At 39.0% G+C, this 24931-nt stretch overlaps 1 protein-coding gene and 1 non-coding gene across 2 annotated transcripts; both read right to left on the minus strand.

Moving 5' to 3' along the window:
* Positions 1-733: 733 nt before the first annotated feature.
* Positions 734-11671, minus strand: LOC107764463 (signal peptide peptidase-like 1). The gene is made up of 4 exons (XM_075251972.1): positions 11424-11671; positions 10125-11053; positions 8486-8707; positions 734-1061 (listed from the first exon to the last, which is right to left on the minus strand). Exons 2-4 carry the CDS (start codon positions 10920-10922, stop codon positions 945-947), a joined length of 1137 nt encoding a protein of 378 aa, XP_075108073.1. The 5' UTR covers positions 10923-11053; positions 11424-11671; the 3' UTR covers positions 734-944.
* A 2656-nt stretch (positions 11672-14327) lies between these two features.
* Positions 14328-14434, minus strand: LOC142180489 (small nucleolar RNA R71). The gene has a single exon (XR_012709112.1). It is a non-coding gene; the product is annotated as a small nucleolar RNA R71 (small nucleolar RNA).
* Positions 14435-24931: the final 10497 nt, after the last annotated feature.

Below are 24931 nucleotides of genomic sequence, written 5' to 3' on the forward strand. Positions count from 1 at the left end.
CATCAGTGTTGCGAAGTTGTCTCTTTCTTACCGAAGCTTTTACCTAGGCCTAGCCATTCATTTTACAAAGAAGGGTTAAATCGACTCTACGCACTTAGTTAAAATGACAAAGATATTCATAAATAATAAAAGATCTTCCCCTCACAGATAGCCGACCTTTGTCTCATGTGAACAAATTGTTTGGTTACTCCATCGAACTCTTTACGAAGTGTTAACACTCCGCATATTTTTTGGTTTAGTTATTGAAATTGTCCCGCAATGAAATCTTATGCTACTAAAACCATCCTAATAGAGGAACAAGTTTAATTTATTGGCGTTTTCTATTTCTTAATTAGGGGCCATCATCTGTTCCGTCGTTTATTTCTTAATAACAATTTGTTTGATTAACTTCGGAAGTTATATGTCTCTCATGATGAAGACCTTTTAGAGGTCAAAAGATTACTTCCAAGAACTTCTACGACTGGGTCCAAAACTCAACGTAACAGTCTCTGTAATACCATTACAAACAGGGCTACAGCTGTGAGGATTAGGACAAGACTTGCTCTCCTACAAGCGCGCTGCTAATGTGGTTACTAAGCTATTAATAATTCCCTGTTAAAAGCTACTAGTACCAGGTTAACTCATATGGACCAAAAAGGAAGTGAAAAAATGATGGCCTCCACTTTTACTTCACAAACAGTACCAATTTACCCTAGGAAAGACGGGGGAAGGGGAGGAATAAACGCAGCATAACTTCACTAATAGAAAGATTAACACTTGTAATTGAAATATAAGTCCGACATTCGTCACTATCTCAAGACTCAGTTGGCAGCCTTGTAAATATCCAAAAGACTTTAAAGTGGCAGCATTGCCGTAAATGTGTAATAGATGGGGCTGAATTATCTAATTTTACAGGTTTCACTGCGCCATCCCAAGCTGATACTTCATGCAAGGAATGCAAGGGATCACACTTCTGTGAAATGAGTTTTCTCACTTAAGTTTGACGGTGATCCTTCCCATAGCTCCGCTAGCTCCTTTCTCATCCACGAAATGACAATTATGGGCCCCAAAGTTGATGGTACCTATTTTAGTCAATTAAAGATAGACAGAAAACAGTGTAGGGACCAGATCAGATCATGCTTGTTGTGGGAAAAGAAGTGCTTAAACCACCATAAGAGGAGATCCTCAAAAAGTAAGAGATTTGTAAAAGATAGACATGAATAAACTACTAAAAACTTGTCATTAAGTTCTAGATTTATGCAAGTAGTTAGTACTATACTTCTTTTTTGGAGTCAACAGAGCAAAAACTAGTCTCTGGCTAGTAACTCATCAGCATTGAACTCAACATAGTCTACAAATGTTTAAAACGGGGTATGAAATAGTGCAGAGTATTCATGGCAGATCAATCTACTCATGCTGAGTTGAAAATGTCACTCATGTCTTAACATGGCTCTCCAAGGACTAACTAGCACTCTCTAAGAGCCATACCCAATAACCACATTAACGATGGTTGAACACCACCGCAATGCTGTGAGAGAGCCACTTGTGACGCTCGTTTCACTGTATTGGAAAAGAATGCACGCTTCCAATTTCTGGCTAATTCTTAAGTGCTTCTCTAGTGTGTAGGAAGAAACCCTTGTTGAAGTTCCCACTAAAGAAAGGAAACAAAATTCTGCCTACGTGATTTTCGCAAAGCATGCCCCGCCCAAGCCTAGTTACTGGAGGACAGTTGCGGTAGGTTGATAACCACTGTAAAAATAGTGATATTATAATTAGTCCTCTTGTTATGGTGGTGTAGTATCAAATAAGCAACGGATTCTATTATAGTGTCACGTGCGTTTCAGGGACTATAAGCTAGGTTTTCACACACAATTAAGTGGTGCAAAACAGATAGCCCCACAGATCAGTATCTGGATATGGTGCTAAATAAAAAATGATTCCTGCATCTTATTGACTTATGGAAGTAAAAAAAGCTATCCAAGAGAACGGAGTTCGAATAGGTAGTTGGAAAATAGAATTGACAGGAAAGTCAAATTAGTTTATACCTTAAAGAGGACGAGAGCTGATTTTACGTGTCAATGAGAGACGAAAAGGACAGATAAAGGCTTGACATAGTGGCAACAAGATATAAATTACGGAATTATGGGACTAAATAAAAGCTGGAACGCGAATCATTGTATAACTAGGACTTCAGATAAACTTGTAGAAGTAAGGAGAATGGACCGAAGGATTATCTTGTTACGACTAGTATGGGGAAAAGAGACAATCAACAATCAACATCATTAGTACAACTGCTCCACGAATAGGATTAACGAGGAAACTAAACCTAAATATGGGAACAATATTGTTACGTTGATCCAAATGCACATTTAGGTAGACCTCCATATGCACCAACCCATAGGCGCGATACTATGATAACTGATATTACAAAAAAGAGAGGATAAGATAGACCTGAAATTATATGCAAGGAAGTCGTCTCCAAAAAAACCAGCAGTCTTAAAATCCATACAGAATTAGATAAAACAGGACGTAATGGAAACATAGGATCCATATAAGCAATAGTAATTCCTTATCAACAACAAGCCTATTATCATTAAAGCATGGGGACCGGAGTTTAATTTTAGCGAGGAAGTGTTGAGAATGGTGCCTATATGGGTGAAGTTCCCTAATCTTCCCTTGAATTGCTGGGAGATGGAGACGCTAAGCAGGCTTAGTAGTGGATTAGGAAACCCAATTTATGCTGATGAATGTACTACCAGGGTGGATAGAATTTCTTTTGCAAGAGTATTAGTGAAGATGGATGTTACAGTGCCACTGCCCCAAGTGATTAAAGTCAAGGATCCAACAGGCAAGGCCTTTGAACAGGAAGTCTGGTATGATTGGGAACCTGAGTTTTGTGAGACCTGTTTGCTAGTAGGCCATAACTGCAATGGTGCATATAGCGAACATATACCAGATCAGTTACCAAGACAGGTCGCTGAACAAAAGGAAAAGCAGGGTAATGAGCAAAAGGCACGACAGAAAGTTGATTTTGTGCAGAAGCAACAACATAGAACTGTAAATGAATGGAGAGCAAAATCAGAAATTGTAACTGTCCAGCCAGGAGGTAAAGTAGCAGAGCAGCAGGCAGAACCTATAAGAATAGAGCAGAAAACTGAGAAAGCACTGGAGTTAAAACAAGGTCAGGCAAAAGAAGCACAGGAAAATATATGGCAGAGTGTTAAGGGAAAATCTGTTACAAGAAGCACTAAAAGCCCTGCATCAGTTTCTGGGCACATTAATACTGAAAATGGATTCAGTCCTTTGTCACAACAAAATATAACACATAGTCAACCATGTACGACAGGGGAGAGTGGACAATGTAGTCAGATGGTGAAGGAAGGGCTACAATTCTTTAACATTTTAATATGAAGCTTATCACTTTAACATTTTAAATTGAAGTTGTTTATTAAAGAAAATAATGTTAGTATTATAGCTATTCTAGAAAATAGAGTACAAGAGAGGAATGCTAGTGGTGTAATAAGGAAAATTGCTTGGGGATGGGAATGTAAAACCAATTACTCTAATAGTAAGAGAGGGAGAATATGGGTGTTGTGGGATCCAAGGAAGCTTGACTTCACCATGACTGTTACTGAGCAAGTGATACATGGGACTGTGAAGTTTTCAGTAATACCTATTGAATTTCACTTTACTGCTACTTATGGGCTGCACACAGTTGAAGATAGGAAAAGCTTGTGGAGACAGTTGAGTAATATAGAGACTGGATTACAGGGACCATGGCTCATTATGGGTGACTTAAATGCTGTACTAAACCCAGATGATAGGTTGAATGGTTCTATGGTGACAGAAGCTGAAACTAGGGACTTCAGGGATTTCATCGTGGACACTGGACTATGTGAGCTCAAAACAGTTGGCAGGGACTTCACCTGGACTAATAGCCATGTATTCAGTAGAATTGATAGGGCCCTTGTTAATGCTGAATGGATGACCAATTTTACACAATTGGAAGTGGAAGTCATGGATCCTCGTTTCTCTGATCACTCCCCTCTATGTATTGATTTATGGAGACAATTAACAGGAAGCCTAGACCTTTCAAATTTTTGAATCATTTTTTGATTTTGCACCGGGTGTCCGAGTCTCTTTGAGCCCAGACTAATCCCGGGGGTGCACAGGCCCTCGGCAAGGAGTTTCCCGCAAGTGCACCACGGTTAATTCAGGTTTTACCCAGTCCGATGGCCCTCAGAAATTGTTTGCACCCAGTGGGTTTCGAACTTGAGACCTTGAAAGGGAGCAAACCCCAAGGCTCAAGTCAATTGCCACCAGGCCAACCCCTGAGGGTTATCAAATCATCTGGCTCACCATCCGAATTTTGTAGAAAAAGTTGAACATGGATGGGAAAAACTTGTTGTTTGAAATTGCATGAAGAGGGTGTGGCTGCAATTCAAAAATGTGAAATAAAACTACTGAATATACGGGAATTCTCAAATGTGGGCAACAGGATTCAGAGCACTAGAAAGAAGCTGGCAGACTTACAAGAGCAAATGAAGGATTATAGGCATGATGGTGTGCTTTTTGAGCAGGAAAGAACTTTAAAGGAAGAACTAGAGAAGTGGCAAACGGCGGAGGAGAGTATTTTTAGGCAAAAGTCTAGGATACAATGGTTGCAATTAGGGGATTCTAATACATCGTATTTCTTTACAAATGTCAAGAACAGAACTGCCCATAATCACATAAAGAGGCTGATGAACTCGTCTGGACAATGGATACAATCAGAAAATGAAATTGCTGGTGAGATAACAAGCTTTTATCAGAATCTACTTGGGACTGCTGCAGCACAACTACCTGCTGTTTACCCTGAGGTATTTACGAGAGGGCCTGTTTTGAATAGAAGCCAGCAACTACGTATGATTTCCCCAGTGACACAAGAAGAGGTTTACCAAGCTGTACAAGGTATAGATGACATGAAAGCTCTAGGGGGAGATGGATTCAATGCCTATTTCTTCAAACAAGCATGGTCAGTAATAGGGAAGGATGTTACCACTGTTGTATTGTATTTCTTTAATACTACTTTTATGTATAAACCTATTAACTGCACATTAGTGACCCTTATCCCTAAAGTGAAAAATCCCTCAACTGTTAAGGAGTTTAGACCTGTTTCCTGTTGTACGGTACTTTACAAAGTGATATCTAAGATCTTAACTAGTAGGCTTCAAAGTGTAATGGATATCCTTATAGACAATAGCCAATCAGCTTTTGTGCCTGGGAGAGTAATTAGTGATAATATTATCCTCAGCCATGAGTTGGTTAAAGGTTATGGGAGGAGGGGTATATCTCCAAGGTGCATGGTCAAGGTTGATATGCAGAAAGCATATGACTCCTTGGAATGGGATTTTATTGAGCAAGTTTTGGTAAATCTGAACTTCCCAGTACAGTTTATACAATGGGTGATGAAGTGCCTAAGGACTGTATCCTACTCCATTTGTATTAATGGATGGCCTACAGAACCATTTGCTGCTAAAAGAGGGCTGAGACAGGGTGATCCCATGTCACCCTTCCTCTTTGTCTTAGCCATGGAATATTTTTCTAGGCTTCTAAAGGGACTGCATGATGTTCCAAATTTTAACTATCATCAAAGCTGCAACTATTTCAATTGGGATTTGCTGACGATCTACTCATGTTCTGTAGAGGAGATGTAGTTTCTGTCCAGCTGCTTTTTGAGTACTTTCAGGAGTTTTCTAAAGCCTCTGGCCTTGTTGCTAATAACGAGAAAAGTTCTGTATACTTTGGGGGAGTAGATATGGTCACACAACAGGCTATCCTAGATCTGCTCGGATTTTCCAAAGGTGATATGCCATTCAAATATTTGGGAGTGCCACTTAGTACTAAAAGCTTATCGGTCATCCAATGTTTACCACTACTTGAAAGAATGCTTGGAAGGATCACAAGCTGGACATCAAAATTCTTGTCCTATGCAGGCAGGGTACAATTGATTAAGAATGTTCTTTTTTCCATTCAAATTTTTTGGTCACAAGTGTTTGTATTGCCGAAAAAATTAATAAAACTCATTAAAGCTACATGTAGAAAATTTCTATGGACCGGAGGCGTAGAGTTGACTAAGAAGGCATTGCTTGCTTGGGAGAAGATATGCTACCCTAAAGTTGCTGGTGGTTTAAATATATTGGATATTACCCTATAGAATATGGCATCTGTTAACAAGCTACTGTGGAACCTTTGTTGCAAAAAGGACAAGATGCGGGTAAAATGGGTACACTCATATTACATAAAGGAGCAGCAAATATGAGAGATTATGCCCACACAAGCATCATGGGTGGTACATAAGATCTTGAAGATCAGAAGCTATGTCCAAAAAGCTGGGATAATGGAGGCCGATCTAAGGAACATGACAGAGTTCTCTGTAAAGAAGATGTATATGCTTATGAGAGGAGACTTCCCTAAAGTGCAATGAAGGAAGATTGTCTGCAATAATCTTGGTTTTGAAAAGTGGATCTTTATTCTTAGGCTTGCAGCTCATGAGAAACTAGCTACAAAGGATAGATTGATGAAGTGGGGTGTCATAAGTGACCAAGAGTGCCCATTGTGTTTAACTCAGAATGAGAGCATTAATCACCTATTCTTCCAATGTGATATGTCAACTCAAGTGTGGTGTAAACTATTACAATGGCAGGGGATTCACAGAGCAGTCATGCCTTGGCTAGAGGAGCTTAAATGGGCAGAAGACTATGCTAGAGGAAGAAGCGCAACTGCAGAAATTTATCGAATGACACTGGCGGCAGGTGTGTATCACTTGTGGATAGAGAGGAATCATAGAGTATTTCAAGCTAAGCAAACAGATCCGAAAACTATTGTTAGGAGGATTATTCAGGAGATTTTTTATAGAGGATCCATGAGGAGTAGACTAAAAGTAACACTTACAAAGCTCAATTTTTATCCTGTGTAGAGGGAGCTTGGTAGTTTCAGGTGGTTAGTAGTACTTGATGTCATAGTTGGTTAGTTGCTTTGCTGCGGTTTGGAGATGTCAAACTGCAATAGTTTAGTTCTGCTTGTACATATCCCAAATGGTTATAAAAAAAATTTATTTACCAAAAATAATAATAATAATAATAATAATTCCTTAGGAAGAAGGCTTAGTCGTAAGATTCGTTAGATTTCGTGTTCGTTAGAAGTCCTTTTAGTTTGGTTATATATTTTTAAATCCGGCGGAAGCTATCTAGAAAAACAAATTATTTAGAATCTGAATGATGTGACCTAAATAGAGCGGAATGGATATAAAGGATTCATACAACCGATTCTTGATTTAAAATAAAAAGGATTCATACAACCGATTCTTGATTTAAAATAAAAAGGATTCATACAACCAATCAAACTAGTTAGACGTAGCTAATGAATGTATACATTTATCCAATAAATCTCAAAAGACTAATACATCTTTACCAAGGATCTGAATAGACGTGTAGATGGGTAGATATAAAGACAGTCTTGACCGTGAAAGAACTTTTTTTTTTAAATAAGAAAATTAATTTATGATTTGGCTTTAACGACCACCTACATTTTTAAATAAACAAAAAGAGTAACAACCCCCATCAGGGACTAGTACGATTCAATTCAACATTTTGTTAGTATGGGTTTGATTGTGTCGTAGCTCTATAATTTGGATTGAGTTTAGATGAACTACATTGTTGATATTGATCCCCCAAAAAAGATGGTATTAGAAAATGAAACTGTGATCTGTTTCTAGTGGGTTATTTGAAAGAAATAGATTAATTAGTAGATTGTGTCTCACACAAATATCTTTAATAATTCATATCATATAAAATATAAAATAAAAAGCTAGACAATAATGAGAAAAAAGTTCTTGCAACTACAAAAATTACAACAACCTCAATGAACATACACTTTGTCAGTTAATTTTTTATATAACTCCAACACAAATTTTACGAACGGAAGCTCTTATTTTCATACTTCTCATTGATTACCTTAATTCTGAATCCATTTCATTTTGAGAGTAAACCTAATCATAACCAATAGACTTCAAACTTACCAAAAATTTACCGAGGCCTAAGCATGAGACTTCGAAGCTAAAATAGATATCATGTAAAGGAAATGACAACTTGCATTAACAAGGTAGTAAGTGAAGTTTTAGGTGTGTCAAAAGACCTGAGACCTCAATAACAAGAACCGTGGTGGTAGAATTAATAGGTGCAAAAATTATTAGTGCACGTCCTCGGGTCGGGAGTCCTTTTATTTTGATCAGAGACTTTTAGGATGTTTACGAATAAGTATGAGTTTTAGAAAACCTCTACTATGGAAAAGACCCTTCATTTCCCAAATCTGTGTACCTTTATGCTGTTTCCGACACTAACAACCAGCCAGAACCGTGATTTGTCTTGCTTACTCTTAAAACCCCACAAAGTAAAGAAGACTTGCGCCAGTAAATGGGAGGGCAAAGTTGAGCTTCATGCAAAAATAGCAGATCAAAATAACATACCAAGTATAGAAGTGCTGGTTGAGGCGAGTGGGTCAAAATACCAGCTGCTAAGGCAGTAACCAGTCCAACAGAATATCCTGATAGGGCATACCATATGTACTTAAACCCCTTCGGAGATGACATATCCTCCTTTGGAAGTGGTATATCCAAGATGCTTCCAGAGTCCCTGCTCTTTCTATGGTCAAAACAGAAAACTAATGCTAAAAGCATAGAGGGAATAGCCTGAAAATACATATAACAAATGAAAGCTTAGTCCACGTCAAATTGTTTAACAACAAAGTAATGACAGTATCACATCCAGAAGGACTAATCACAAACAAGAGAATCTGTAGGATCAACTTCATGTGATCACTTAACACGTTTATAACGTAAATGTGTATACATGTATATGCACTCAGCCTTAGCTACCGGACATTGAATGTCAGGAAACTACCTTTGAAAGCAATTTCAACTTGTGTGCACCTCGGCTATTCCACCGGGTACCTGCTATCACAAACCAACACAGGTACCGGGCACTCTCCCGGGTACCTGCACAAACACAATTATTACTGCACAAACACAGGTACCGGGTACCTGCTCTTGTTATATAACTTCCACAAATTTAAAACTACTACTTTAAAAACTTTTAATTGCCACAAGCAAAGTAATATAAAAGCCCACTTAATCGATTATACTATGTAGACACTAAATGTGTATCATATAGTATAGAAAGGAGCAAGTATGCACTTTGTTGCATTTGCATACACTACCTTATAAAAGAATGCAGTTGCATAAACAAAACCAGTAAAAACTATCTTGAGGAACTATCTTAAATTGACATCGTACTTGGTGGCAGTAAATTTGAACCCCCTCCTCCCAAAAATAATAAAATGAAAAGAAAAAAAAATAGTGAGTAAAGAAGTAAGTCAACAAGAAGCTAAATTTACTTATGACCAAGAAACTAAGAAAAGAGAGTGACAATGAGGAAGAAGGTATACACAACACAGCAAAATAAGTCCAAATTTGCCCCCCCAATGCCAATATTAAAACCCCTGCCAGAAACAGGTGAATCATTTCTCTTGCTAGTCTTGTTTGCACCCCAAAGATTCACTTAACCAACAGAAAAGTATCTGAAATCCCAAGGCTCTAAGCAGTTTACACTGCTCTAGTCATATTGCATCCCACTTTCTCAATACACCTCTGAGTAAGCACTACACTGCCGTAGCTCTATACTGAAAAGAGTCCTGCTGTTCATCGCACCACCCAACTCATCTAGACTTTCAGCAACTGCAATGCATGGTTCAACTACACAATTTTCTTATTTCCCCTTTTACTTAAATATTATGTTGTTGAGTGTGTGAATGAAGACGGATTACTGTCTGAACATGAAACTTCGTGCCTGAACTGGATATGGTTCAACTATGCAAAACTACTGATGTCTTTAGTTGTAAACAAAGATCTTTTGGCGAATTTAGGGAATTTCAAGCATCAATATGCAAATATCTTTTGATCAATGAGGACAACTCCTATCACTGAGAAGAATTGAAGTGTTCCATTTTGTGCCTCCCCCTCTAACAAAAATAAGGTGCAAAACAAGAGCAGTATAGAGGGAGATATTGACTAACACTAGTACTTATTTCAAAAAAGGAAACATATTTACCATGTCACCAAGACCCAGCATCATGAAGTCAGTAGCAGCATTTCCAGGCACTACCCCACCCAATAAATTTCTTGGGAACACAATCTTGACAGGCAACTCTAGTTTTTTGGTTATCAACCGCAATCCTGGAAGGCTCAAACTATTAGCCACTGTGTGTACAGGATTGGATGCTTGCTGAGTTGCCACAGACACCATGACGTTTGCGCCAAAGAATCTCTCGGAATAGAAAACCCAAAATATGTCATACACAAACAAGCAGACAAGGAGCATTGCACATATCTTAATGTTAGGAAGGCGAACATGGCTCACAAAAGCAATACAAAGAGAGATGCCCAACAAATTATTCAGTATCCAATGCCCAGTGACAAGCCACGCTATTACCGTGCCAACACATAGCAACATCAAAAGCCCTTGGATCCTAGTAAACGGCTTGGAACAACATCGAGATACAAAAGGGTCAGCTAAACCGAATTGAGACTTGATTTGGGCAATATAAGGGAATAGGCAAAAGTAAAGAGACGATGCCGAGGCAACTGCAGTAAACGCCGTGAGGATTTGTGAGACAGAAGAGAACAAATAGAACATCATAAGCAAGCTGCACGAGCTCACTATCGGGATCATAAGAGCCTGAGACCTGTCTAAGGTGATTGATGCTTCAGATAAATCACGATTTTTCTCCATCTCTTTGCCATAGTTTAGAGCTCGGAATGCAGATCCATATGACACAGCTATGGCCGTCAAAATAAGAGCAATGGGTGCTGGTTCAAGCAAATAAGCTAACTTCCACAAAGGCTCCATCTTTTAACAAAGTTTCACACTCTTCCTAATTCTGCCTGTAAACACTTCCTTTTCAGAACTAATAACGTTAAAAATCAAATACTTTTCCTTGTTTCATGAACTCAAAGATAACTTTGTAGAAATTCAATAACCTGAAAGGACAAAAAATTAAACTGGTGAAATTTCATTCGGTGTTATAAGTATAAGGCAGTGCCAGAAAGTTAAGGACTTTAGGGTATTAATAATTTGCACAAATCAATTCATATATTATTTTTAATTAAAAGGTCCACAGACTCATTTTAACATAGCTTCATTAACAAGATGAAATAAACTTCATCTGATAACAAGTAATCGGCACCGACAACTATACTTTCGGTTACACAATCAACTAAAGGCAAAAAATACCCATGAACAGAGGTTTGATGATGATAATTATGAAAATGTAATGAGTTATATAAAAAAATATACAAATTGGGGTTTTTTTTACAGTGAATTTAGGAGATCTTTCTAATGGGGACTTACCTTGGACTTGAAGAATGTGACTGAACTCCTCTTTGTCCACAAATCCCCAAAATTCCCCTTCTTTATCGAACGTGTTTCGAGTTTCGACAGTGAAGACAGCTCTGATTTCTTCAGTGAATCAAGTAACTTGCTATGGTGAATGAACGGAAATATCTTTAGTGCCCAATTTAGCAATTGGGCTCATCGACTTAGGACATATTGTACAATGACCCTGTAAAAAGAAATATTAGTCATATTAGCCAACGTATTCGTGCATTTCCAATTTTGGCTGAATCTCTTGCTAATCTATTATATGGGACTGAATATTTATAATCATATAAAAGGTACAATTTTTAAGATATTTTGAAAATACTATGAGCATGTTAGGACATAAGATTTTTTCACTTTTTTCGAATTATTTTTATTTTTTTTCGAAATCAATGTTTGGCCATAAAATTTTCAATTTTCACTTGAAGATAAATTTTAAAAAAATTCAAAAATTTAAAAAACTCCAAAAATTTATTTTTCAAAATTTTCACTCAGATCATTCACAAAACTTCAAAAACAACCTAAAATTATATTCATGTCGAAACACAATTCTGATTTTCAAATATCATTTTAACTTTAAAAAAATCACTTTTTAGGAAATTTTACAATTCTTATGTCCAAATGTCCACTATATATAATTAAAAATTAATTTTATTTTATCCAAACGATGAAAGTGACTGAAATGGGATGTGCGGGCAATGCCGGGTTGGATGAATTAGAAATGAAGTTATTCGGGACAAGGTGGGCGTGGCCCCTGTGGAGGACAAGATGTGGGAGGCGAGACTTAGATGGTTCGGGCATGTTGATGTGTGGCTATAATTCAATATTTTAGTACATTAATTACCTTGCATTTTATGAGCTTTAATGTTAAACTATACTTTATTTGCGTGTAATGGAGTATATTTTATGTGTAGGTAAATTGGAGATGAAATTAGAGCAAAAGGAAGATTTAAAGAATAAAGTGTGCTCGAAAACTATGAAAAGAAGAAAGAATGCATTAAGCAGTGAAAAGATAGAGAAGCTCGCGAGGCGACCCCTTGATCTCACGAGAAAGTTGGTGATGCGAGCCTCTGAGCTCGCGTAGGAGCAGGCATCGCGAAGGGTGAGGCGAGCTCGAGCTCGCGTAGGAGCTGGCGCCGCACAGTGTTAGGCGAGGTTCAACTCGCGTAGAGCCTCACGAGGCATAGTCCGAGGCGCGCTTACTCCGAAATTTGAAGGATTATTTTGTCTCCTGGTTTGACTAGGACTTGACCTATGTCGTTTAGGTCTTTTCCTACACATATAAATAGACATAAAACACCACTTTTGAAGAAGTTTTCGTGACCAGAGGCAAGAATAGCTCGTGGAACACTAGTTAGGAGATAGAATCATCGATTTCTACATTCTTTCATCTTTACTTTATAATTTAGTTATGCAAAAATATTTGGGATATTGTTACTATGAATATGAGTAGTTAAACTCCTAATCTAGGGTTTTGATGGAACCTATTGGAGGATGAATTTCTTGTTACGTTAATATATATTTGTTCAACTACATTATTATTGTGGTTGGTTGAAGAGCTCTCAATCGACTGTGCCTATTTAGTGTGTATTACTCGTAAGAGAGTGCATATTTAAATAGCTGTCGAACAACATCACTCCTAAAGTATATGCGAGATCATTATGGAGGTTTTAAAGGTGGGATTATGAATAACGAAATCTTGGTGCGATCCGAGTGAGCTGTACTTAGTGCCAACTAGCGTAATTCGGAAGAATATGTCTAGTAAATTATGGTAGTTACTCAGGAGAGAATTACGACACTCGGAGCGCTCATGATTGGTAGAGAAAACTTAGGCAAATTTATAGGAAACATAGAGGAAAGGATTCCGACAATAGGGAAAATCATAACCTTAGATCATTCTAATTCTTGTTTACAACTTGTTCGTAGTTAGTTATCAATTACTGCATTTACCTTACGTGATATTTAGTTAGTAAACATCCAACTTGTTATTTAAATATTTTTGAATATTGATTGCGTGAATTTGTGCGAGTCTAATAGTTGTATTTAATAGGTTAATTCCCTGTGGGATTCTACTCCGGACTTGTTAACCAGAATATATTTGCAACGACCGCTTAGTCCTTTTTATAATGCATGGTTGGGCATGATAAAATTTTGGTGTCATTGCCGGGGAATTAACAGTGTTATTAATTGCAGCCAAAAGAATTGCTAGAATTCTTAGTGTAGTCAATTTTCTTTATTTTTAAACTAAATACATTGAAATTCTAACGTTTGTAGTTTTAGATATTACAAGTGCATGCCTAGAAACTCCTCAAGAAGTGGTAAATTGTTCAAAGCATTATCAGATCCTGATACAGTTTTCAAGGCACTGAATCATATAAACAAGAAGGACAAACAACAACAGAACTCAACTGAACAAATCGATCCAAACATGGATGACGGAATAGAAAATCAATCAACAGAGTCAATGCGAATGATCCGAACAATCAGGGTGTGGTGCCTCTTGTGCCTAAAGCAGCATTGTATGATTGGGCACAACCCACTACCGAAAATCTGGCAACCGCAATTGTAGTCCCACAAATACAAGCGAAATCTTTTCAAATCACAAACAACATGCTATATTTGTTGCAGAACAAGGGACTGTTCTCAGGGTATTACGTTGAAGATCCTCGGCAGCATTTGAAAATTTTCCTGTCGATATGTATCATACAAAGGCAACCTAATGTGACACCAGAAGCAATAAAGTTGTTATTGTTCCCATTCTCGGTTACGGGAGAGGCTCAGACTTGGCTTAATTCACTTTTCATAAACTCCATCACTACTTGGGAGGAATTAGTTAAGTAATTTATGAATAAGTTCTACCCACCCAATAAGACTACCAAACAAATTGATGAGATATTGAGCTACAGGCAGAGACCAACAGAAACACTACAAGAAACGTGGGAGAGGTTCAAGGGTATATTGGTTAAGTGTCCATATCATGGCATTCCATATCGGATGTTGGGAGAGAGGTTCTACATGGGATTGGCAGACATCTTAAATGCCAATATTGATGCTTCGGCGGGGTGGAGCATTTTTGAGCAAATCATTCAGAGAATGCAAGATCCTACTTGATAAAATGGCTCAAAACTCATGATGGATGACAAGTGACTCTACGATCACTCATGTAGTTCATTATATGGCTTTGGACCCAAATAACTCCATAGCAAAAAATATGGCCACTCTGATGACACAAATGAGTATCCTCACCAAAAAGATCGATGAATCAGGCCAGAAGCAGCAAGTATACATAATTGACGCGACTAATGAAGGCTTATGTACACCATACATTAACCAACCATATGCATGCTCCTGGAGTGCGGAAAGTGATAACCAGCACTATTAGGAAGATATGAACTATGTGGCCAATTATGAAGGACAGAGGCAAGGTGGTCAGAATTGGGGGCAACGAAATCAGGAATATAGACGAGCACAATAATAGTACAATAATAGCAGCAATTTTAGAGCTATGCAACCACAGGGTCGAGTTGTGACGTACTAAAGGCAACATGGATACAACCAGCAAAATCAGAAGCTAGCCTATCAACAACCCAAAAAATAACAAATAATGAGACAAGAAGATGGGTTGTCTGAAATTAAAGGAATGATGCAACAACTGATTGGGACTAATGGAAAAATGCAAGAGAGAGTGAACTTACATGAATCAGCGATAAAAGGCATTGAGATTCAATTAGGACAAATTTTGATGGCTCTAAATAATCGTCCCCATGGGACGTTACCGGCCGACACACAAGTCAATCCAAAAGAGCAGGGCCCGAAACAGCTTATGGTAGTGAGTTTAAGAAATGATAAAGACCTAGATCTTGAGCAAGAAATTGCTCGCGAAAGCCGACCAGCTGAAACACTTATGCCAGTACCTTGAGGTAGATGATTCAACAGGGTTTTCAACAGGGTTAACTGAGGTAACGGTACAACATGCCCAAGAGGGCACAAGCAAAGAAAAAGAGGTTGCAAAAGAGACTGAGGTAGCACAAGAAATGACAGTAGAAGCAGTGCCTGAGCAAGATAAAACTCAAATCACATGAAGGAAGCGACCTCCAGCACCATTCCCATAAAGATTGGCCAAATATCAGAAGGATGAGCAGCATAAGAAATTCATGGAGACGTTGAAACAAATTCAGGTAAACATTCCACTTATTGACGCTTTGAGGGAGATGCCTGGGTATGCCAAAATGATGAAGGATTTAATGTCTCGCAAATTCGACTTCCAAGACCTAGCCATTGTTACACTAACCCAAACTTATGGTGCAGTAGTGACGAGACCCGTAGCTGAGAAGTTGTCAGACCCGGGGAGTTTCACAATCCCATGTACAATAGACAGTTATGCTTTTGCTAAAGCATTGTGTAATTTGGGGGCGAGCATAAACTTGATGCCCTTGGCTATTTACAAAAGGCTAGGCATTGAAAGAGCAAGACTCACATCTATGTTACTACAGCTAGCCGACCGGACAATGAATAGACCATCAGGTATCCTTGATGATGTACTAGTGCATGTTGGAAAGATTGTGTTTCTAGCAGATTTTGTCATTCTGGACTGCCAGGTTGACGAGGATATTCTCATAATTTTGGGAAGACCATTCTTGGCCACTGGAGAGCATTGATTGATTGTGAAACTGGAGAGCTAAAAATGAGACTGAATGATGAAGAAATAACATTCAATGTGCAGAAGTCTATGCGGCGACCAAGTGAATTGGCTAACTACTCTCTCGTAAAAGTTGTGGATGTAATTTTGGAGGAGGAAGACGAGACTCTGAACGCTAAAGACCCTCTAGCAACCTGTCTCATGAACTTAGAAGAAGTAAATTGAGAGGACTTGGCGGGGTGGGTGCTGGCTCTTGAAGTCCAAGGGTTCTGGAAAATAGAGCTCGAAGTTGAGTCTTTGCACTTAGAAGACAAAAAAACTCCTCCAGCTAAGCCATCGATCAAAGAGCCACCACAGTTGGAACTAAAGCCACTACCACCTCATCTCATGTATACTTTCTTGGGACCTAACTCAACTTTACATGTTATTATCTCATCCGGTTTGTTAGATGTGTAGGAAAAACAGCTTTTGCAGGTATTGATTAAGTGCAAAACTACAATTGGTTGGACCATTGCATATATTAAGGGTATCATCCCGGCCTTCTATATGCATAAGATTTTACTGGAAGATGGACACAAACCTTCCAGAGAACATCAAAGAAGGTTGAACCCTAACATGAAAGAAGTTGTGAAAAAGAAGGTAATAAAGTGGTTAGATGCGGGGATCATTTTCCCCATCTCCGATAGCAACTGGATCATCCCAGTCCAATGTATGCCAAAGAAAGGTGAATGATTGTAGTGCAAAATGAGAACAACAAGTTGATCTCAACAAGAACAGTCACAGGATGGCGAATTTGTATGGACTACAGAAGATTGAACAAGGCCACCCTAAAAGATCACTTCCCCTTGTTGTTCATTGATCAGATGCTAGATAGATTAGTTAGGAGGTACCACTTCTGCTTTCTGGATGGACTACAGAAGATTGAACAAGGCCACCCTAAAAGATCACTTTCCCTTGTTGTTCATTGATCAGATGCTAGATAGATTAGTTAGGAGGTACCACTTCTGCTTTCTGGATGGATACTCGGGTATAATTAGGGGTGGGCATAATACCGACCGAACTAAAAATTTCAGTTTTTGGGTTTCGGTTTAATTGGTTATTCGGTCGGTGTACGATTTTTAAATTATTAAATTTTGATTTTCGTGCGGTTTACAGTTTTGGTGTTTCGATTTTCGGTTAAACCGAAAAACTGAAGTTATGAGACACGAGTTAAGAAAATCAGAAATATGGCTCATACTCATAGGATATTAATATATTAAGTTTGAACATACCTTTGCACTTTCAACCATCTTCTTCCAAATCAGCTGGTTAACGTTAATTAAAACTAAATCAGTAGCATATATTACATCTCACAAATAATTTGGCTATGTTTTACTTATTTCTTAAGAACATCCAAGCTCTTAGTATGCATAGGGGACTGTGGCAAGACACCATTTGAAGGAGGCAATCCAATCAAACCATATACCAAAGTCTAAGGAGAAGTTTCAACACATGTCAATATTATTGGTCTTGATTATTAAAAGTTAAAACAACAACAGGAAATGACGGATGATAGAGGATCCAATAATTAGTTGTTGTCTGCTGAGGCGTAGAGTATGCAATATTTCCAATGTAACAGAAAAACGAGCAGTCTATGAGTCAACACATAAAAATTTTGCACCGTAAATAACCGAAAAATTAAATCGAAAATAACTGAACCGTAAATACTTTGGTTCGGTTTGGTTATTAATATTACAAAATCGAAAACCGATAAACTGAACCGTACTTTCATATTAACCGACCGACGCCCACCCCTAGGTATAATCATATCTTTATTGCCCCGGAAGATAGAGTGAAAACGTCATTCACCTGTCCATATGGCGTCTACGCTTTCCGGAGAATGTCGTTCACCACATTTCAAAGGTGCATGATGGACATCTTCACATATATGGTAGAAGACATAATAGAGGTCTTCATGGATGATTTCTCAGTGGTGGGAGACTCATTCGATGATTACCTAAAGAATCTGAAAAGAGTGCTGAAAAGATGTGTGGAGACTAATCTAGTGCTCAATTGGGAAAAGTGTCATTTCATGGTACAAGAAGGTATAGTCTTGGGACACCTAGTGTCAAGTAAGGGCATTGAGGTAGATTGTGCAAAGGTTGACGTGATAGAAAAGCTACCACTACCCACTTCCGTCAAAGCAATAAGAAGTTTCCTTGGCCACGCCAGTTTCTACAGACAATTTATAAAAGATTTCTCCAAAATTGATACCCCCTTGGGTAAACTGCTTGAAAAAGATCACCCCTTTGTGTTTTCTGATGACTGTAGGGTAGCATTTGAGGAGTTGAAGAAGAAACTGGTGATTGCACCAATCATAGTGGCCCCCGACTGGGGGCAACCTTTCGAGCTGATATGCGATATAAGCGACTATGCTGCGGGAGCAGTTCTTGGGCAGCGAAAAGATAAAGTCATGCATCTGATCTACTATGCAAGTAGAACATTGAACAACGCCCAACTGAACTACACAGTGACAGAGAAAGAGTTGCTAGTTGTGATGTTCGCATTTGATAAGTTCAGGTCATACCTGATAGGCTCAAAGGTAATTGTTTACACTGACCATGCTTCCCTCAGGTACCTAATTGAGAAAAATGAGTTCAAAGTCGCGCCTAATTCGATGGGTGCTACTGCTACAAGAGTTCGACTTGGAAATCAGGGACCGAAAGGGAACAGAAAAACAAGTTGTTGATCATTTGCCAGGCTTGAAGGAGCGGAAAAGAAGGTTAAGGTGGAGGAGATCATGGAGACTTTCCCAGACGAACAACTCTTAGCAACGAGCCTCGAGGCTACACCATGGTATGCAGATATTGCAAATTATATGGCAAGCGGTATTGTTCCTTATGACTTGTCCTCTGTGCAAAGAAAAAGTTTTTTCATGATTGTCGCATGTATTTCTGGGATGAACCATATTTGTTTAGATTTGTCTTGAAAACATGATACGGAGATGCATTCCTGAGATAGATCAATCTTCTATTTTGCAGGCATGTCGTGCTTCACCGTATGGAGGACATTTTGGAGGTGTAAGGACATCGACTAAAGTATTGGAATTAGGTTTTTATTGGCCAATGTTGTTTAAATATGCACATTTCTGGGTGAAAAGTTATGATGAGTGCCAACGGACGGGGAATATTTCTTGTCAACATGAGATGCCCATGAACCCAATTCAAGAGGTGGAAGTATTCGATGTATGGGGAATCGACTTTATGGGACCATTTACCAGCTCATATAATGACAAGTACATACTTGTAGCGGTGGACTATATCTCGAAATGGGTAGAAGCCGTGGCACTTCTAACAAATAATGCCAAGGCAGTTATTGGATTCCTGAGAAAGAACATCTTCACCTGATTTGGCACTCCAAGAGGCTATCATCAGTGATGGGGGCACCCACTTTTGCAACTGAGCCTTTACAAAGTTGTTGGAAAAATATGGTGTTCGCCATAAAGTTGCTACTCCATATCACCCACAAACAAGCAGGCAAGTCGAGGTGTCAAATAGAGAAATCAAGAGTGTTTTGACCAAAATTGTAAATGCTACTCGGACTGATTGGGCGAGAAAATTGGATGATGTGCTATGGGCTTACCGCACTGTATTCAAAACTCTGATTGGTATGTCGCCGTATAAATTGGTGTTTGGAAAGGCATGTCACTTGCCGGTAGAGTTAGAGCATAAAGCCTTCTGGGCATTGCGATAATTAAATCTGGACGTGGAGGCCACTGGAACTAGTAGAGTCACATCGCTGCATGAACTTGACGAGTTTTGGTACCATGCTTTTGAGAGTACGAGGTTATATAAGGAAAGAATATAACTGGTGCACAAAAAAAACATTCTTGAGCGAAATTTTAAGCGGGGAGATAGGGTATTATTATTCAATTTGAGATTGAGGTTGTTTCCTGGCAAATTGAAGTCAATATGGTCAGGACCATTTTGTGTGCTAGAGATTCATCCCACCGGAGCCGTAGAGATTGCTTTAGAAGATGCCTCTCGCAAGTTCAAAGTCAATGGGCACATGTTAAAATATTATTTGGGCATGGATGCCACGAAAGTAGTGTCGGTGACTCATTTGCTAGAGCCACCAATGTTGAGAGAGCCTTAAGTCGATTGCCTGCATCATGCCGCGACGTTAAATAAGGCGCTTCATGGGAGGCAACCCATTGTAATGTTGTATTCTTCATCGTGCCTCGACGTTAACTCTAAGGTGCTTGTTGGGAGGCAACCCAATTCGTAGTTGATATTTAGTGTAACTACAATTTTTCTTTTTGTTTTTAGGTACTAACAAGTTTGGAGATGAGTTTGGGCGAGTCGAGCAAGGTTTAAGCATCACGCGAAGCCAGGATAAAGACAGGGTCAGCCAGACCTTAGGTTGGCGACGACTGGCTAAAGCCAAGCATGTGAGCTCGCCTCGCGAGGGAAAAAGCGAGGTGCAACTCGCGTGAAAGCTTGCCTCGCGAGGGATGAGGCAAGGTGCGTCTGGCATTAGGCCTCACGCCGCAAGCCCAAGAGTTCATGTTGGAGCTCACCTCGGGAGGGGTAAGACGAGGAAACCACCTCGCGTCGCTAGGTAAGTGCATTTTTCGGTTATTTTAATTATTTTTTCCTTATTCCTTTTAACCCCCTCCCTTAAAAGTCTAACCTAAACGCCCAAACCTCATTGCTCACAAAACACACTCAAGAACTCAGCCAAAACCCTTCCCTCACAACCCCATTGAAGACAAGCAATCTTTTGTTATTTCCTTCACTTGCAACATCAATTCAAAGGCAAATCTCTTCTCTTAAACATCTAAGGTATGATTTCTATCTCATTTCTTTGGACAATTTCGAGTTGGGTGAATGCATGGCATTAGACACAAAATTTGGGGTTGTTCTTCATTGTAACAATGTGTTTGTGTGTCCCAACTCTATGAACCCCATAAGAGTGGTGTTGTTATTGTGTGAACAAGTGGTAGTATGGAACTCCCAAGCCGATTTGGGAGGGTGAGGCAACCCCTAACCCTTACAAGCACTCTCATGGCACTAGTGCATGCTAAGTGTTTGTTATAATACCTCAAATGCATTCTTTGTCCCCATCGGAGCCCGAGTCTTCGGGATTATTAGACTAGTGCTATGTAGTCGTGAACCACTCTAAAATCTTAAGTGTGGGGTGCCTCACTGGTAGCCCGATGCTTCGAAAGTGGAAGAAGCACCCATGTGTCATTGCTTGATTCTCATACTAAGAAACGGTGAGATGAAGTCTGAGTAACCTCAAAAATTATTGATAATCATGTGTTAAACTCTTAAGTATGGGGTGGCAAGACCATGTTTTGACATATTGCAATGCATCTTAAACTGATTCATGCTCACTTGTGTAGGTACGAATATACCTCCAAGAAAAGACATCGGTAAAGGCAAAGCCACATCCTATGCTCCGTCTAAAGCTAAGGCTACCTCCGTACTTCCTCCGAAGAAGAGAAAAATGGGGGGAAGCTACTTCCAGTCAAGGTAAAGGACTGCAAACTGTGGTAGCTATAGCAGCCACTCGTCCACAACCTCAAGGACAACGGGAGTTTGGACTCAAAAGAATACCCCCACACACTAAGGATTGGTACAGGCGTCGTAGGCCAAAACATGTACATCCAGAAGTTGCTATTCATGAGCGTCGCCTGCAAGCCAAGTATCAAGCAATTTGGAGAGGCATCTATGAGTTGGGGTTGAGTTATGTGTTCAAAAATACATGGGATATAAATCTCAATCTGATTCGGGAATTCTATGTCGGGTTTGATCCAAAAGATCCGGAACAACTGGTGCCAATTTGTGGACGGTTGATGGATTTTTCAGCCACCGCAATATGTAATTTCTTAGGTGCTCCAGATGTTCCTCACGAGGCATTGGACTACTTCATCATCCGTCCTATAAACCGAGAGTTGAGACACACTCTTTGTGGTGTCAATTTTGTGGCAGCTTGGGTTCGGGATAAGAAAACAAATCGACACAGGAAATTCCCCAAGAAGAAGATGGGGGCAGAGGCTCAAGTATGGCTGAAACTGATTAATACATGCTCCTACCTTGCAATCATGACACCCTTATTAGCCGTGAAAGGACGCGTGTGCTATAATTCCTCATGACGGGTCAGAGGGTAAATATGGGTCATTTGATCTGCTACCAGATGTCTTAAGTAAAAACTAGTAAGAGGATCGATCGAATGCCATTTACAAATATATTAACTTAGTTCTTGAGACACGAAGAGGTTGAGGAGGAGCCAATGTTCGATCACATCATTGATCAGCCCCTACGAGTAATGGACATTACAAGTATCCGGGTTAAGGAGACGACTGCTATGCCATCATTGACAGGTGCCGAGTGCAATGCTCCTGATGATAGTTTCATGGCCTATTTATATGGGATGATGGATTTGCAGCTTCGGATTTGGGGACGACCGGACACTACAGAGGAGAGGGCCATATTGGGTGAGCGGTTTCCGCTCGATGCTCGTGCTCAACAACTGGTTGGGCTTGGTGATGGATACAGACTCCCAGATGATGAGGATGTCAACACACATGAGCAGTCCGAGGCCGAGCTGGAGAAGTCAGATAATGAGGATGATGATGAGAAGGAAGAGGAAGCACAAGACGAGGAATGGACAGCCTCAGAGGAGGAAGACGATGGCGCGGCTTGATTAGGGAGTTTTCCTACACCCTACTCATATTTTTTCTTGTTTTGTCAGTTTGTATATGCACTAAGGACATTGCATGAAAAATAAGTATGGGGCGGTACTTGTAAATATTAGTCTTGTTTTAGTTAATTTCTTCTTCTTTTTTATTATTATAATGTACTAATTTTGTTTTAGTTAGTGTCGTCTTAAAAAAAGATAAAAATGTGTAGTGTCGTCTTGCTAAGTAAAAAAAATAAAATTGGACTCTTCCCGACGATGGATCTCTTAGACAGTGTTCTTGAGAGAATTAAGTCTAAAGAAAAAATATAATAAAAAAAATAAACCAAAAAAAGATTTTCTTGTAGGTAGTGTAGTAATTCCCCCTTGGTTTTTCTTTGGGTCGCGGTTCTTGTCCAAGGGTTTTAAGTTGAACCAGGTATAGTTAGTTTTAATTTTTAGGAGTAGAAACCATTGGGCTAGGAATTGAATTGCAGCGATATATTTTAACTTTGCTATGCCATGAGAATATTGAGTACTCTGGTTATGACGCTTAGGCTCAGGTTTTGACTCTAGTATAAGTACCTTAAATCGTAGATTCTTAAATTTGCTTAACTGCTTTGACCGGAGTGTCGTGATAAAATCAATCATGAGTGAGTTATGTGCTATGTGTGTGAGAGGTTTGTATGAATTATGTGTATTGTATTTGATGTCTAGATATTGCCCCGTGTGTGTGCAAAGCGAAATAGTAGTCTTTTTCGGTATGGGAAGTGATATAGGCATTTATTTGTTGAGCCAGATATATATAGTTTACCCACCTAAATGTTATTTAACGTAGTTAACCCCTCTGAGCCTATAATCCTGTTTCTTTGGTAACCACATTATAAGCCTTACCCCTTTGTTTGAATCGACCATATATTTGAACCTAGTCACCTCTCATGAGCACTTGAATTGTGATGAATTATGTAAAAGTTAAAGTGTGGGGTAGTGGTTTGGTGTTTGAGTGGAACAAATGAAATAAGGAGAAAAGTACACCATTTGAATTTTTTTTAATATGTCAATAAAAGCTAATAAAAATAAAAAAAATAATAATAATAATATATATATATATATATATATATATATATATATATATATATATATATATATATATATATATAATTGTATTGTATGAAAAATAATTTTTGATGGTGGTAGCTAGTGATATACTTGTACTTAAAGAAGTATGGGGTATTATACTTGGATGTGAAGATGGAATTTTGGTTTGACATAAGTATGAGCTTGAGTGTTAAAGTATATGTATTAAAGTTCTTAAGGGAGGTGTAGTCACTCATATCTAAATGTATCCTACCCGACCCGCAACCTACATTATAACAAATTCAAGTCCTACTTGATCCTAGATTGAATGAGCTCGATTAGTAGAGTATTACACTACGGGCAAGCCTATGGTGCATCATTTGTGGCATATGAATGTTATTTCTGAGAGCTAGTGAATTTTTCCTATTTTGAGTTCCTACGTTCTTAAAATTCATTGTATGTGGAACTAAGCTCTTTGTTGGACGAGGACACGTGATTCATAAAGGAAAGGTAATGTCATTGACCTCCATGTTAGAGTAAGTAAGTGAATTGTGAATAAGGCATGGTATTTGTGAGTCAAATCTTGAGGTGAGGATGTTACACCTTTGTGCTTAGGCTATTTGAAAGATTCATGGTGTGATGAGTTAAGGGAATTGCTTAAAAAGGTCGTGTCTATAAGTGTAGTTTGATTGCTCGAGGACGAGCAATGTTTAAGTGTGGGGTATTGATGTGTGGCTATAATTCAATATTTTAGTACATTAATTACCTTGTATTTTATGGGTTTTAATGTTAAACTACACTTTATTTGCATGTAATAAAGTCTATTTTATGTGTAGGTGAATTGAAGATGAAATTAAAGCAAAAGGTAGATTTAAAGAATAAAGTGTGCTCGAAAACTGTGAAAAGAAGAAAGAATGCATTAAGCAGTGAAAAGATGAAGAAGCTCGCGAGGCGACCCCTTTATCTCCCGAGAAAGCTAGCGACGCGAGCCTCTGAGCTCGCGTATGAGTAGGCGTCACGAAGGGTGAGGCGAGCTCGAGCTCGCGTGGGAGCTGGCGCCGCACAGTGTTAGGCGAGGTTCATCTCGCGTGGAGCTTTGCGA

Source organism: Nicotiana tabacum, chromosome 4, assembly GCF_000715075.1.
Source record: "Nicotiana tabacum cultivar K326 chromosome 4, ASM71507v2, whole genome shotgun sequence".
Classification (NCBI taxonomy): domain Eukaryota; kingdom Viridiplantae; phylum Streptophyta; class Magnoliopsida; order Solanales; family Solanaceae; genus Nicotiana; species Nicotiana tabacum.

Coding starts and splice junctions, on each gene's coding strand:
- LOC107764463 (XM_075251972.1), bottom strand. CDS start 10,922: ATGGAGCCTTTGTGGAAGTTAGCTTATTTGCTTGAACCAGCACCCATT. Junction 8,708..10,124: donor TGCTGGGTCTTGGTGACATG/GTAAATATGTTT, acceptor ATGTATTTTCAG/GCTATTCCCTCTATGCTTTT. Junction 1,062..8,485: donor AACCAGCACTTCTATACTTG/GTATGTTATTTT, acceptor TGACTAAAATAG/GTACCATCAACTTTGGGGCC.